Source organism: Nuphar pumila, chromosome 6, assembly GCF_984573655.1.
Source record: "Nuphar pumila chromosome 6, dmNupPumi1.hap1.1, whole genome shotgun sequence".
In the NCBI taxonomy this organism is placed as follows: domain Eukaryota; kingdom Viridiplantae; phylum Streptophyta; class Magnoliopsida; order Nymphaeales; family Nymphaeaceae; genus Nuphar; species Nuphar pumila.
The window spans coordinates 93629018-93643582 of NC_143254.1; the positions used below are offsets into that span (position 1 = coordinate 93629018).

A 14565-nucleotide genomic window follows, 5' to 3' on the forward strand; every position below is an offset into this window, starting at 1 on the left:
CTAAATTATCATGTTTCACGTACAAGGTTCTTTCTTTTGTGTGCATAGGATTTTACTTGGGTCGGGTTTACCCGGACCCAATCCGTGCCAAACCCTATAAAATCCGGTATGGTGATAAATAAGACGGCCTAATTAAGACTCAGGTCTGGACCCGAAAGTCCAATTAATACATGGATCTGGGTATCGAGGATTAAGACCCTTAATTTTTCAATGTAAAAATGATAAAAAATAGTATTTTATTGGGTATGGCTTGGGTCTGGTTCATGTAGTTTTTATCGGGTCCATGTATGGTTTCTCTTACGGTGAGTCTGACGGGTGTGAACACAATATCATACTTGAAAATCGAGGCAAAGTCTGGTTTCACCGGGGTTTGAACCAACCCGATCTATTGACACTCCTAAGTACGAGGATCCTTGTGAGTTGAGTGAGGTGCCTACAAAGTTTTACGTTGCCAAACAATGACCTGACACACACTCCAGCTTAGGGGCGTGAATCATTATGGGCTTCTTGTAAGCATTATGGAACATCGATTCTGCAATTATTACCAACGGGGGGCTATGCTTGTTTGGCAAGACCAGTTAGTGCACTTTACCTTGTGTTGGGACATTTAAAATCCCCTTATGTAGGGACGTTGCAAGTGTTGAAGCTTATGGAAAGTTATCTCAAGCATATCGTATGATCTGTTATGAGATCACGATAATCAAGGAAGATGATATTCTGTAAATCTTACCAAGGATATCATATATTCTATTGTGAGAAACAACGATAATCAAAGTCGCCATTTGAATATATCGTGAATCAGATGCAGAGATTTAAGGAAATATTTTGAATGTTATCGATGATCTTTATCCAGAATCTGCCTTTGTACAAGTATATATATTAGCTTTGTAAACGTATTTTATTTATTCAATACACAAAATTCTTTTTTCTTCCTCTGCGTACTCTACATGGTATCAGAGCAGTCAACTTGGGTTTATATCTTTAGTGCATATCAAAATTAAAGCATGTCTGCAAGGCCTTTTGAATTTGTTCATTTTTTTAATAGGCTCATCTTCTGTGGGATTTGGTCAGCACGTCTCCTATTTTTTTGCCTGCTGACGCTCTCTGTTGCTCACCAATACTCACCATTTTTTTGGTCTAGCAGAGCAATTTTGTCCCACCTGTTGTCCGAACAGGTTAGCTGCAAATTTTTTTTTATCACCGTATGATACTGTCACCTACATCAAGACTATGTCATCATCTGAAGCACATCATGTTACTGGTAGCATCATGTCAACTGATGCTAACACAAACAGTCCTTACTACCTTCACCACTCCGACAATCCGAGACTTGTATTGGTTTCAAATCTCCTTACAGGAGATAACCATGCTTCCTGGACTCGGGCTATGACGATTGCCCTCACTGCCAAAAACAAAATGGCATTTGTTGATGGAAGTCTTCCTGCACCAGATGCGTCTTCCCCAAATGCCATGGCATGGGTTAGATGTAATAACATGGTTCTATCTTGGCTTTTCAATTCTCTCACCAAGGAGGGCGCAGATAGTGTTCTGTATGCTCAAACGGCAGCTGAAGTTTGGTGTGAACTTCATGCGTGCTTTGCCCAAGTTAGTGGACCCTATATATTTCAATTGCAAAGGTCCATCATAACGTTCCATCAAGATAACTTATCAGTTTCTGCATATTATACAAAACTGAAAATGTATTGGGACGAGCTTAATGCTCAACTTGCCTTGCCGTCTTGTTCGTGTGGGGTGGCTAAAGCATTGTTTGATTATAGGCAAAACGAAAAGTTAATTCAATTTCTCATGGGATTGAATGAGTCATATGCGGGGGTTAGAACCAATATTCTTGTTATGGATCCTCTATCGACAATTAACAAAGCCTATAATCTTCTTTTTCAAGAAGAGCATCAAAGAGATGTTCGTATCCCCTCATTTATGGAAGGAAACATTGTTGCGTTTGCTAAAAGAAATATTAGATTTCAAAAAGGTCAGTATGAGAGTAGATTCAAAGGAAAAGAGAGGCCAAAATGTGATCATTGTGACAAAATGGGACACATGAAAGACAAATGTTACAATTTGCATGGGTTCCCACCACGCCTTAATAATCAGCTTGCCGCCAAATGCATCTCTTACGAATTCATCCACAAAGGAATCCATGCCTGTTTCTCCTCAGTTAACCATGGATCAGTACAACCAACTTTTATATCTTCTGACGACAGGTAAAGAAAGTCTGATGGTGAACATGACAGGTAATGACGTCTCATGCTTTTCTTCCTTTTATTCTACTAGTTGGATTTTGGATACTGAAGCAACCAATCATATGTGTTGCTCTTTATCTTTGATGACTAATGTCAAAAAGTATACTGATTTCAAGCCCATTAAACTTCTAAATGGAACGACCGCCTCCATATCTCACATTGGTCAAGTCATGTTGTCCTCAAAACTTACTCTTTATAATGTATTGTTTGTTCCATCCTTCAAGTTAAATCTCATATCTGTATCTAAACTCTCTCAATTTTACAACTATAATGTCTTTTTCTCCCCTTCTTCATGCCAAATACAGGATCTGGAGACGTAGGAGACGATTGGATCAGGTAGAAAGTGCATGGGACTTTATATTCTTGATGATGGTGGAAGTATGGTCGTTGCCACCTTCATGAATAAAGATCAGATGAACATTTAGAACATGCATTTGGGTCATGCTTCTGATTTACGTTTAAAATATTTATTTCAAAATTTTGGTTTGATACAAAATAAACAAACTCTACGTGAAATTTGTCCCCTTGCCAAATTCACACGGTTGCCCTTTCCTATTAGTGCAAGTCAATCTCAAGGTCTTTTTGCACTTGTTTATTTTGATATTTGGGGAGCTTATAATGCGACATCTTTTACTGGAGTTCATTTTTTTCTAACCGTTGTTGATGATTTTAGCAAAGCAACATGGATTTATTTAATGAGATATAAATCCCAGACACAAGAAATCTTGAGAAATTTCATTAAAATGGTCAAAATTCAATTTAACAAACGTGTGAAACAAATTCGATCCGACAATGGAGCAAATTTTTTTTCACATGAAATTCAAAATTTCTTGCAAGCAAATGGGATTTTACATCAACGCTCTAGCGTCAGGACTCCCCAACAAAATGACATTGTTGAAAGAAAGCACCGACACTTATTAGAAGTCGCCCGCGCAATTAAATTTCAAGCCAACATGCCAACAAAATTTTGGGGAGAATGTATTCTCACCACTGCATATTTAATCAATCGAACTCCCACCATTACCTCTTCTAACAACCACATACCACATGAACTTCTTTATGGCATCAAAGGAAAATATGACCATCTCAAGGTTTTTGGTTGTCTTTGTTTTGCGTGTTATAGTTCTAAAAATAAATTTGATACTCGTGCCAAGAAATGTGTTTTTGTAGGATATCCTTTTAGACAAAAAGGGTACAAGGTGTTCGATTTGGAAACAAACACTATTTTTGTTATCCAGGACATAGTATTTCATGAAACCATATTTCCCTTTAGGGAAGCACACTTTTTTGAAACATTCTCCAAACAGTTCTCTGAAGTCATTTTACCCAATCCCGTTGCGTACATGTTCCATTCAAACTGTCCTCTTGAAAATGTTTTTCAAAATCAGCATTCATGCCCAATCTCAAGTGACAATAGTCATCCAGATCCTAATTCTAATTTGGATATTCGCTGGCCTGAATGGATCCGATCCAGACCCACTTATCTATCAGATTATGAATGTTACCAAGCACTTTTTTATGGCCATTCGTCACCTACCTCCAAAACATCTACTTCTCATCCCATGTCCTCTTGTCTAGATTTTTCCAAACTCTCCAATTCCTATCGTGTTTTCTTGACCTCCATTTCTACCCATGAAGAACCTAAGGACTATCTTATTGCCATGAGGGATGAAAGTTGGAAGGCTGCCATGGATGCTGAGGTACGGACCCTTAAAGCAAATAACACATGGACCCTTATGACTTTACTCCCAAGGAAGCATGCTATAGGGTCAAAATGGGTCTACAAGATTAAATACAAATCAGATTGGAGTATAGAGCATTACAAGGCTCGATTAGCGACGCAAGGTTATACTCAACAAGATGGATTGGATTATAATGACACATTTGCTCAAGTTGCCAAGTTAGTTACTATGGGATGCCTTTTATCCATTATCGCCCACCACAATTGGTCCCTTCATCAATTAGATGTTAATAATGCATTTTTGCATGGGAACCTTGACGAAGAAATTTATATGCAGTTGCCACCCGGGTATCATCGACAGGGGGAAAGCCGAGTATGTCGACTTAACAAATCTCTATATGGGCTCAAACAAGCTTCCAGACAATGGTTTACAAAGTTTTCCAATACTCTCATCAAGTTCGGTTTCACACAATCTCAAGCAGATTACTCACTCTTTTTTAAGAGACAAGTTGGACATGAAATATTTATTTTGGTTTATGTAGATGATGTTATTATAACAGGCAACGATGATGTGGCCATTGAGAAGCTAAAAGAGCTTCTTGACAAAACATTTCACATCAAAAATATGGGAAAATTAAGATACTTTCTAGGTATAGATGTGGCACGATCAAGACAAGGGATATTTCTTAATAAAAAAAGTACGTTCTAGATTTATTAAAGGAAGTAGGATTTCTAGGATCAAAACCATCAGCTATACCCATGGAGTCTCAAAAGAAATTTGATCATAGTGGAAACATGGTCACAAATGCAGCCGGTTTTAGGAGGTTAATTGGTAGACTCATTTATCTGACCATTACAAGGCCGGATATCACATTCACCGTGCATATTCTCAGTCAATTCATGCATGAACCACAAGAACAACATTGGGAGGCAGCCACCAAATTATTGAGATATCTAAAGGGAACACCTGGGCATGGTATCATGTTAAAAGCAAATAATGAACTCAAATTAAGTTGTTATGTGGACTTTGACTGGGCAAGTTGTCCAATAACAAAAAGGTCTACATCGGGTTATTGTACCTTTCTAGGTGACAATATCATATCTTGGAAAACGAAGAAACAGGCAGTTGTTTCTAGATCATCAGCAGAAGCTGAATTTAGAAGTATGGCGACAGGAACAAGTGAAGTTGCATGGTTAACATATCTTCTTGAAGACCTTGGTTATAAGCAAGATCGCCCAGCAGTCTTATTCTGTGACAAACAAGCCGCAATGCATATAGCGGCTAATCTGGTGTTCCACGAACGAACAAGACATATTGAGTTAGATTGTTACTTTGTTCGAGAAAAAATAGAGGCAGGAGTAATTCGTACCGTGTACTTTCGAAGTAAAGATCAAAGAGCGGACATACTAAACAAAGCATTAAGTAAAGAAAGTTTCAGGTATCTGGTGAACAAGTTGAACCTGCTAAACATAGAGGCACCAACTTGAGGGGGAATGTTAAAGCTTATGGAAAGTTATCCCAAGCATATCGTATGATCTGTTATGAGATCACGATAATCAAGGAAGAGGATATCTTGTAAATCTTACCAAGGATATCATATATTCTATTGTGAGAAACAACGATAATCAAGGTCGCCATTTGAATATATCGTGAATCAGATACAGAGATTTAAGAAAATATTTTAAATGTTATTGATGATCTTTATCCAGAATCTGCCATTGTACAAGTATATATATTAGCTTTGTAAATGTATTGTATTCATTCAATACACAAAATTCTTTTCTCTTCCTCTGCGTACTTTAGAGCAAGTTTGAATCCCAATGGTATATGGTTATATAACCAGTAGGGGTCCGTCTAACTTTAGCTTTCTCTGTCCCCCCCCCCCCGCTACCCCAAAAAAAAAAAAGATTCTGCACAATCATTGCTACTAGTTGGGGCCAATACTTTATGTTCACTACACGCACCTTTTAGCGGTTGCAAATATTTTTTTAGCAAGAATGTAAGGATTGCAGGCCAATCAAATTCTAAAAAAGGTATTTGATGCCTAAACAATATAATAAACAACGAATCTCATAATTATCATAAAAATAGGAAACAATTCAAGACAAATTTCAATGGTGAAGCTGAGCCACTTGGATACCTAGTTACATACATACATATTTAAAAAAATATGTAATTTTCAAATTTCTCCCAAAGGGTCACTGCTCCGCTTGTTATGCATTGAACAGTGGATCTAAGGATCGATGTATTCATGTAGAGCCTTACTAAATCCAGAACATTTCATGCCCAGATATTTGTATCTTTGTGAGGTCTGTCAGCATGATTGCTTTTTATTGCACTCTGGATTTGAAGATGCAAATCATATAGTGCCTTGCTAAATCCAAAACGTTCCATATCTAGATCCGAGCAATGCAGGTCCAATCCATTTTCAGCCTTTTGTTCAAAAATTTGTATATCTTTTCTTTGCTTCCTTCTCTCTCTAATTTCATTATTTTCTCTCCCACTTAAATTCGGTAATATCTCTAAGACTATTCAGCCTATCCTCAATCCTTGATCACTGCAGTTGTCAGTCCAAATTCCATGAAAACATTGCCAAGCACAAAAATAGAGATGTGGACACGACTTGACTTATGACTCGAGTTTGATATACCATTTAGCAAATTTTCTGAAATATAGGATAAGGTGATACATGCTTTAAATGTTTTATTATGAAAAAAAGTTATTTTTTGGTAAGAAAATATTTAATCATTTGTTTTTATTGAAATATAACTAAAAGTTAAAATAGTGTTTAACAAATTAACTAAAATAATGTCCATACATGTTGGAGTCATGTCCTCACTCATGACGCAACATATAAATGGTGTGTCCCAGTGACATGGATCGACATAGTCCCAAAAATAAATAAACAAATTGTATTTTATTACTAATAAAACAAGAACTTAAAGGCTGTGTTTGAATGCATCGGCTCTTAGGATTTGAAATCCTCAGATTTGAGAACCATGGATCTCTAACCCAACCATACAAAGGGGGCCCACACACCTCGCTAGGTGGGTCAGCTTAAGGCTTTCAAGTTGAAGGAGGTGGATCAACTTAAGGCTTTCAATGTTTGTCATTAACTGCTGGGAATTTGGTTTATTAACCAAACCGTTGTACCAAAGCTTCTACCCAATATATTACAGGGACCTTAGAGTGAAAAATAATTAATATTCCCAACTCTACTACGGTCCTCTGTCTTCTCTCAGTTAGCCCATTTTGCTCAAGGGTATTAGGGCATGAAATATTATGCTTGATTTCATTCTGTTTTAGAAACAATTTTAGTAGACATATTCCTCGCCACCATCTGATTGAATAACCTTTATTTTCTTTCCAATGTAGGTTTTAATAAAATTATGAAAAATCTCAAAACATTCCACCAACTCTGATAGTTGCTTCCAAGGTAGAACTAAGTATAACAGGAGTGATCATCCAAAAAAAAATACACAATAGTGAAACCCTTGATTAGAAATTATAGGAGACGGACCCATAAATCTTAATGAACCTTATCAAAAGGCTTATTATATGAATAACCAGAATCATAAAATGACACTCGACACTATTTGGTCATTGCACAACTGGTGCAACTTTTATTCAACTTATGCAAAAAACTATTAATTATCATTTTTATTCTTCTTCAAGAAATTCACAACCTCCATTTGTGGGTGCTTGAGCCTTTGATGCCAAATGTTGTCGTGCACTACTCAATAACGAGTAGCAAAGCGAGTTTTATTCTATTCTTTCTTGGATCAAGAAAATAGAGATCTCCACTTCTATGCCCCACTGCTACTCCCGACTTGCTTGCCCTGTCCTTTAAGATAAACCCATCAAAGTAAAATTTGACAACCAGTGGTTGTTCCAAAGTCAATTGACTAACATAAATTAAATTTCTTCTTATTTTTGGAGTGAGCAAAACATTGTCAGGACATCCGATCGACCATAATCTTCCCAGATGCTTCATACTTAACTAAGTTGTGAAGTTTACCTGAATCAAAAGACATATGAGACAATGCACTAGTGTCAGAGAACTAGGCATGATCCTAGTTTTTCCAAATTGTCATAACAGGTACGTATTACTAAATGTCTTTTGCTTGATATGTTTGATTTAAACAATGCCAGCATTTGAGAGTCATGTGGTTTGGCTTGAAGCAAATCTGGCATAGCCCATCGGTTTTTGTGCTTGATGTTTGATTTTGAGTTTGGCCTCCTTGCTATAGCTGATTATTATTTTGTTCACCTCTTCTATTTGAACCTTGATTATTGGCCTCCTTGATCTATTGGCTGACTCTTGGGCGAATTCTCTCCTCTTTGATGTGAAATTTCCAGGACTTCTCCCTTACATAGTGACAAAAGTTAAATTGAAACGGCAAATCATTGGCAACTAAAAATTTGTAAGAGTTTTTTTTTTTGAAAATCTCACATTTTTGGCAAAATTATGACAATAAAAAATTAAAATATAAATTTTATAAGAAAATATACATAAAAATATTTAAAATTAAAAATACATATTTTTTCATGATAAATAGATGTTTAAAACATAAATATCATGTTTAAAATACGATATTTATGTTTTTGATGAAAAACTCATGAGAAATTGAAAATATCTTGAGAATTTACTCATTTTAATTTTTGGATAATTTCTCACAATAATTTTGTGAGATTTTCATAAATCTCAGAAGATTTGTCACTATGCTCCGTTGAGGGTGACCAAAGAAGGCAACATTGTAATTGACAAGGATTGATAGTTTGCCTACATGAAAGCTCTTTATAGTTAATGTCCTTGAAGCATTGGGACAATCTCTTTGAACGTTTAAGTAGGAGGTTTTGACATTGTTGCCACTAAGTACTCATATCTAGGTCTGAGTCTGTTCAACAACATAGAAACCTTGGTATGAACGTTGATTGGTTTCTCGATTGCTGCCAAATCATCACAAACATTTTTAAAATTAAGATAATCAAACACAAACAACTTTCTTTTGTGAATCATTTGCAACTCTAGCAAGAGATGGCACTCTCTTTCTTGAGAGTCCAATGTGAATGTTACTGAAACTTTTAAGACTAAATCATCGTAAACGTGTTGTTTTTTAAGCAATAGTTGCTCTACTTAGAATCAAGTCATCAGAGTAATGAGTACTCGTGTAACTATGCTCTCAAGATACAACCGAGCTTTTGAATGATCGGACCATGCCCTACATTGGGTGAGCCCAACAACCTCGACACAGACCCCCCTTGAACAACCTATTGACTAATGTTGAATCAGGTATAGATTTTGAGTATGGATATGAGTATGAATCTGGATCCTATAACAACTTGGCTATGGATCACAACTGGATCTAGGCTAACTCGATTAGGACAAAAAGAATTTGGGCTAACTGAATCTAGGTTAACCGGATCGAGATAGAAATTGAACCTGGATTCGAATAGTAACTGAATCCAAACTTCGAACTTTGAAAACCAAAAGAGGAAAGAGAAAGAAAAACTCAAGGAGAATATAGTGAGCAGAGTGCACTCGTGAGAGAAAGAGGAGAGAAGAGAATGAGATGCTTAGAATGGGAGAGGGTTGGGGTTTATATAGGCCCTAGCCCAACAATTAACAATTAAGGTCATAAAGGGCTTTGAATAGGCCCAAACGATCAGAAATAAATGAACCACGGTCGGCTAAACGGTGAGCCATGAATGCCCAAATGGCTGGAAAGAGAGGGCACCCATTTTGGGTCCAAAATAATCATGGAAGTGTCAAAGTCAACAAATACTGGGTCAATAATAGAAGGTCAATAAGTTTGGATGGCTATGGACCGTTTGGACCTTTAATGCCCATGCAAAAATGTTGGGCAAGGCCCAAACAGATTCTGGTCAGTGTCCAAAAAGATTCAAATAGTTTTAATGGAAAGTCAAAATCGATTTAATGGTTGGTCAAAGGTGACAAATATACTTGAGGATTAAAATAGTCGTAAGTACTAAAAAAAAGTCAAAGACGAAACCAAACCGAGTCAGGTCGAGTCTAGGTCTGTAATCCACAAACCCAAATCTAAATCTAAATCTAAATCTACATATATATTATTTATGATCCAAGATCCAATTGTGGGTTTATAGGTTTGTTCAAGCCCAAAATCTAATGCCCTTGAGGGCAATGCACTCTAAGGCACCACCCTTCTATACAAAGTCAATGAAAGTTCCTACGACTTCCAAGACCAAACTTTTGTAGAAAACTCAAAACCCACAGCTTAATCAAATAAAGAAAAATAAGTAGGAAACTTAGGTAGTTTTAAGATATAATCCCAATAATCCCCATGTGGATTAAAACTATAAGAAGAGATCTCAAGAGGCAATTCGCAAAGTGTATAATTGAGGGTACCTTTTGGATTTAAACCCCTATGTTAGTGTTACTTAGTTTGAGATCTCAATGACGTTAGTTTTGAATTGAGAATCCTAATTGACTTTCTAGACACTGTAACAAACACTTTCACTTTAGGTGGTCAAAAGTGTGTTTATCAATATATAAAAGCCGCACATTAAGGGTCATGTGTTGTATCCCAGTTTTATGAGTGCTTTAAAGACAAAGTTCAAAGTCTCATATTAGGCAACCCCCACCTTTATACTCACATAGATAAGTCCATCAAGGGTGTAAACTTGTTCGAAACAAACCCAACTATAAGGCATATGGATCTTATTAAGAGTTCAACACGAATCAAGCTATGTACGCAAGTTTCAAGCACTTGACATCAAGAATGAAAAAATTATTAAGTGTTCAATTTAGTTACTAAGAGACTTGTTCTTTCATTAAACCACTCGACATATTTTGACCATTATCATGTGGTTGTGTTCCTATCAATGATGGTTGCCTTTATAGACTTTAGCGCAATTTTTCTTGATGTCTTAAATACAATATCTCGAGAAAATTATTTTGTCGACGGATCTGATAAGTTTTTACAAGATTTTACATATTCAATTGAGAATACTTTTTGCTTGAGTAAATTATTCACATAATTATGCTTTAGACTTATATGCCTAACTTTTTCACATAAAATAGTACTTTTTGCTTTATATATAGTTGTTTGACTATCACAATGCATAACTATCGAGGGTACAAACTTATCTCCTAATGGCATCTTCATTAAGGGATTTTTTAGCCACTCAGCTTTGATACAGGCTGATGCTAGTTCTATCAATTCTATTTTCATTGTACAATGTGTTATCAAAATTAGTTTCTTGAATCTCCAAGCAATTACTTTATATTTTTGGGTAAAAATCCAACCACCTGTGGATAATGATTTATTGAAATAAGAAATTCAATTTGTATCATTGTACCGATCGATCAAGTACAATGGGTTCTCTCTCATAAAATCTTTCATATTCTAAAGTTTCTCTTAAGTACTTCAGGACTCGATATATTGCATTTCAATGCGCTTGTCCTGAATTACTAGTATATCAACTCAGCTCACTCATGCTAAATGTTATGTTTTGTTTAGTTCTTAACACTAGGATCCACAACTTGCACATATGAGGCTGCCAATAATACTTGCATAATCTAACTGGGATATACTTTTTTCAGTATTAATCGACAACTTAACACTATGATCAATCGGAGTAGCAACATTATTATAATTATACTGATTATATTTTCTAATTATTTTCTCAAAATAGCGGGATTGAGTTAATCCATAATCATTTTCATGTCTAATAAGTTCAATACCAAGTATAACATCAGCTAAACTCATGTCGAACTTAGATGAAATAAAGCTTTGGATATTATTTATGCATTCTACATCATTACTCATGATTAACATACCATCCACATAGAGATAAATAATTATAACATTATTATCTTTTATTTTGCTATATATGCATTTATTAAAGTCATGAATTTTAAAACCATATTAAATGATTACTTTATCAAATTTCTCATGTCATTGTTTAAGTGATTGTTTTAAACCATACAATGACCTTAAGAGATTGCAAACTTTCTTTTCTTGATCAGGTGTTATAAACGATTGTTTAGGTGATTATTTTAATCCATACAATGACCTTAAGAGATTGCAAACTTTCATTTTTTGACCTGGTGTTATATAACCTTCCAGTTGTTGCATATAAATTTTGTTCTTCTAAGACACCATTAAAAAAGGTAATTTTGACCTCCATTTGATGAATTTTAGAATTGTAAATTAATGCAAAAACAACCATTATTCTAACTCATGAAATCCTACTTCGAGGGGGTATAGGTGTCAAAATAATCAAATTCAGGTTTATGTTTGAAACCTTTAGCTACAAGTCTAGCATTAAAGTTTTTAATAGAGTCATTAGTTCAAATTTTTCTTTTGAAAATGCATTTGCGTCCCAAGGGTTTAAAACTAGTTGGTAAATCAACCAAAATTTGGGTTTTATCTGAATTAATCATAAATACCTCACTAACTACAGTCACCAAGTCGTCATCGAGTTTACTAGATTTATTGCTATAAAAATCCTTTCGGGGTCGGCATTTTCTTGCATAGTGACCCGATTTTTCATAAGTATAGGAGAAAACATTTTTCTCTTTTTAGCATTGAATTTGAATTTCTTGTTCTTATCTCTAAGTCTGAGTTTGAACTTTAGTTGGCATTCAACCATGTTCATCTTAACATCACAACAAAATATGTAAACTGCAGTCTTTTCCCATTAATTTGCGGTAAATATCACAACAAAATCATGATATTTTGCTATGTGATAATATCATGATATTTTGAAAGTATTGTGTGATATTTTGACCATTTAAAATGTCCACCAAAATATGGCTACTTTCTCTGCTACATTTTTGAAGTATTAGGAATATTTGTCACTATGGGAAAACCTGATTTTATATGGTGATACCGGATCTTGTATTGAAAAAGTGATGGAAACAAGCAATTACGTAAAAACCTATGACATGGATAATATTCAATCTAAGAGTTGAATGGAGGTCAAATAAAAGGTTCAACCCAGTGGTACCACTTAAATCTGAACCCAAACTGACTCAACATTCAGTTTTTTTTTACTCAGAAAAACCACCCCAGGCGCATAGACCAAGCTGTGCTGGGTCAGCCTGCCATGCTTTTGGTCGCTGTCCTGCCAGTGTAAAACTAAGGGTTTACCACTCGACTCACAGAGTCGCCAAGCTTCGGCTTCCACAGGGGGTGACACCCATGGGGATTTGAACCTAGGCTGCCCGTCAAACGCAACATTGAGTTTTTATTTGAAGATATGTTTTAGAAAACTACATTAGATTTGGGTCGGATGTCCGACCCAATGCAATCCATCCGCACCTCTAACCTCATGAAAATGATGCAACACCTAAAATGAGCCAAAAAAAAAAAAAAACATATCAAATGCAGCTCCATCTGGCAAGCTAAATAGATCTACAATATGACCATCATCTGATCATTGCATTTAACTTGAATTGCATACATCATGGTTCCGGGCAAGGGTTACCCATACGGGCAATACATACCTATCATCGTCATGTTTTTTGATGATGAGGAACGCTTGCCCAAGAGAGGAAAACCATGGGTGGGTGTTTTTGCTCGGTGGTAGAATATGAGACTTCGATTTTAGTCCCATATCGACTAATAGAGCGGAGTGAGAGGGGGTGAAGGGTGTATAAAGTGAGGTCGAGAGGAATGTTGAACTCATGCCTTTCTCGGCCTTTTGGCTAAGATCAAGTGTAGTATCTGTTCTTATCAGTTTAATATCTGATATGTGGTCCATGTGACCACACGATATTAAATTAATTTCTTTTGGGGGAAGGTGCCACCACAGTAGCTTGCTACTGGGCCCTTCGAGCGTTGCACTACTGCACGGGCCTGGCGCACCCCTACCAATCTCTAATGATGAAATTTTATTAGTTTATCGATTGTGGGGTTTCATTTTCAGTAATGGAAGACGTGAAAACCGGTTGGATTCATGCTGGGTCGTGGATCAGATCTCCACAATTTATTCTATAAAAACTTTGAAGATGTCTTGGATTGGTATGTGTCTTTTAGGATTGTGATATATGATCCTGTGATGGTTTAAACTCTTAAGGACTTCGATGGGAAAATAAAATTTGAAACTTGGTGGAACAACTTGTTCAACACACTTGCTGAAAATATTGACTAAAAGTCTAAAATACACAAAGTCTGATCTGATAAGAATGAATCTGATCCATAGATTGGATCTTGTTGCATGATCTGTATAAGAAATTCAGGCTGGAGGTCCAACCAAACCTGACCCATTCACTACTTGGACTGAAAGGGCTCGGCAATCGGCAAGATCCGCCTCAGCCCAATAAGTCCTGTGCCCAGCTCAAACCCTACAAGAGTCTGGTTGTCTTTTGCGAGGCTGAGACCGGGTCAGGCCTGTCAAGCCATAACAAGGCTTGGTCAAGCTAGGATGGGGTGACCCGATGTCCACCAAAGAATTCCAAGGATCATGTTCAGCAACACTTGAAACATTTATACCAACAGGCTCCGCTTGTCTGGTAGGAGCAACTAGTGCACCTCACCTTGTGTTGGGACGTTGCAGGTTCAAAACCCAATGGTATAATTGTATAACTGGTAGTGGTCTACCTAACCACCCAGCTTGCCTTTCAAGAATAAAAA

General features: G+C 36.3%; 1 protein-coding gene and 1 pseudogene across 1 annotated transcript; both read left to right on the forward strand.

Annotated features, from left to right (window-relative positions):
* The first annotated feature begins 1230 nt into the window (after positions 1-1230).
* LOC149835206 (uncharacterized) lies at positions 1231-5430 on the forward strand. The gene is made up of 4 exons (XM_090009537.1): positions 1231-1577; positions 2113-2252; positions 3840-3961; positions 5059-5430. Exons 1-4 carry the CDS (start codon positions 1231-1233, stop codon positions 5428-5430), a joined length of 981 nt encoding a protein of 326 aa, XP_089865663.1.
* Positions 5431-13616: 8186 nt separating this feature from the next.
* Positions 13617-13802, forward strand: LOC149835207 (U2 spliceosomal RNA; annotated as a pseudogene).
* Positions 13803-14565: the final 763 nt, after the last annotated feature.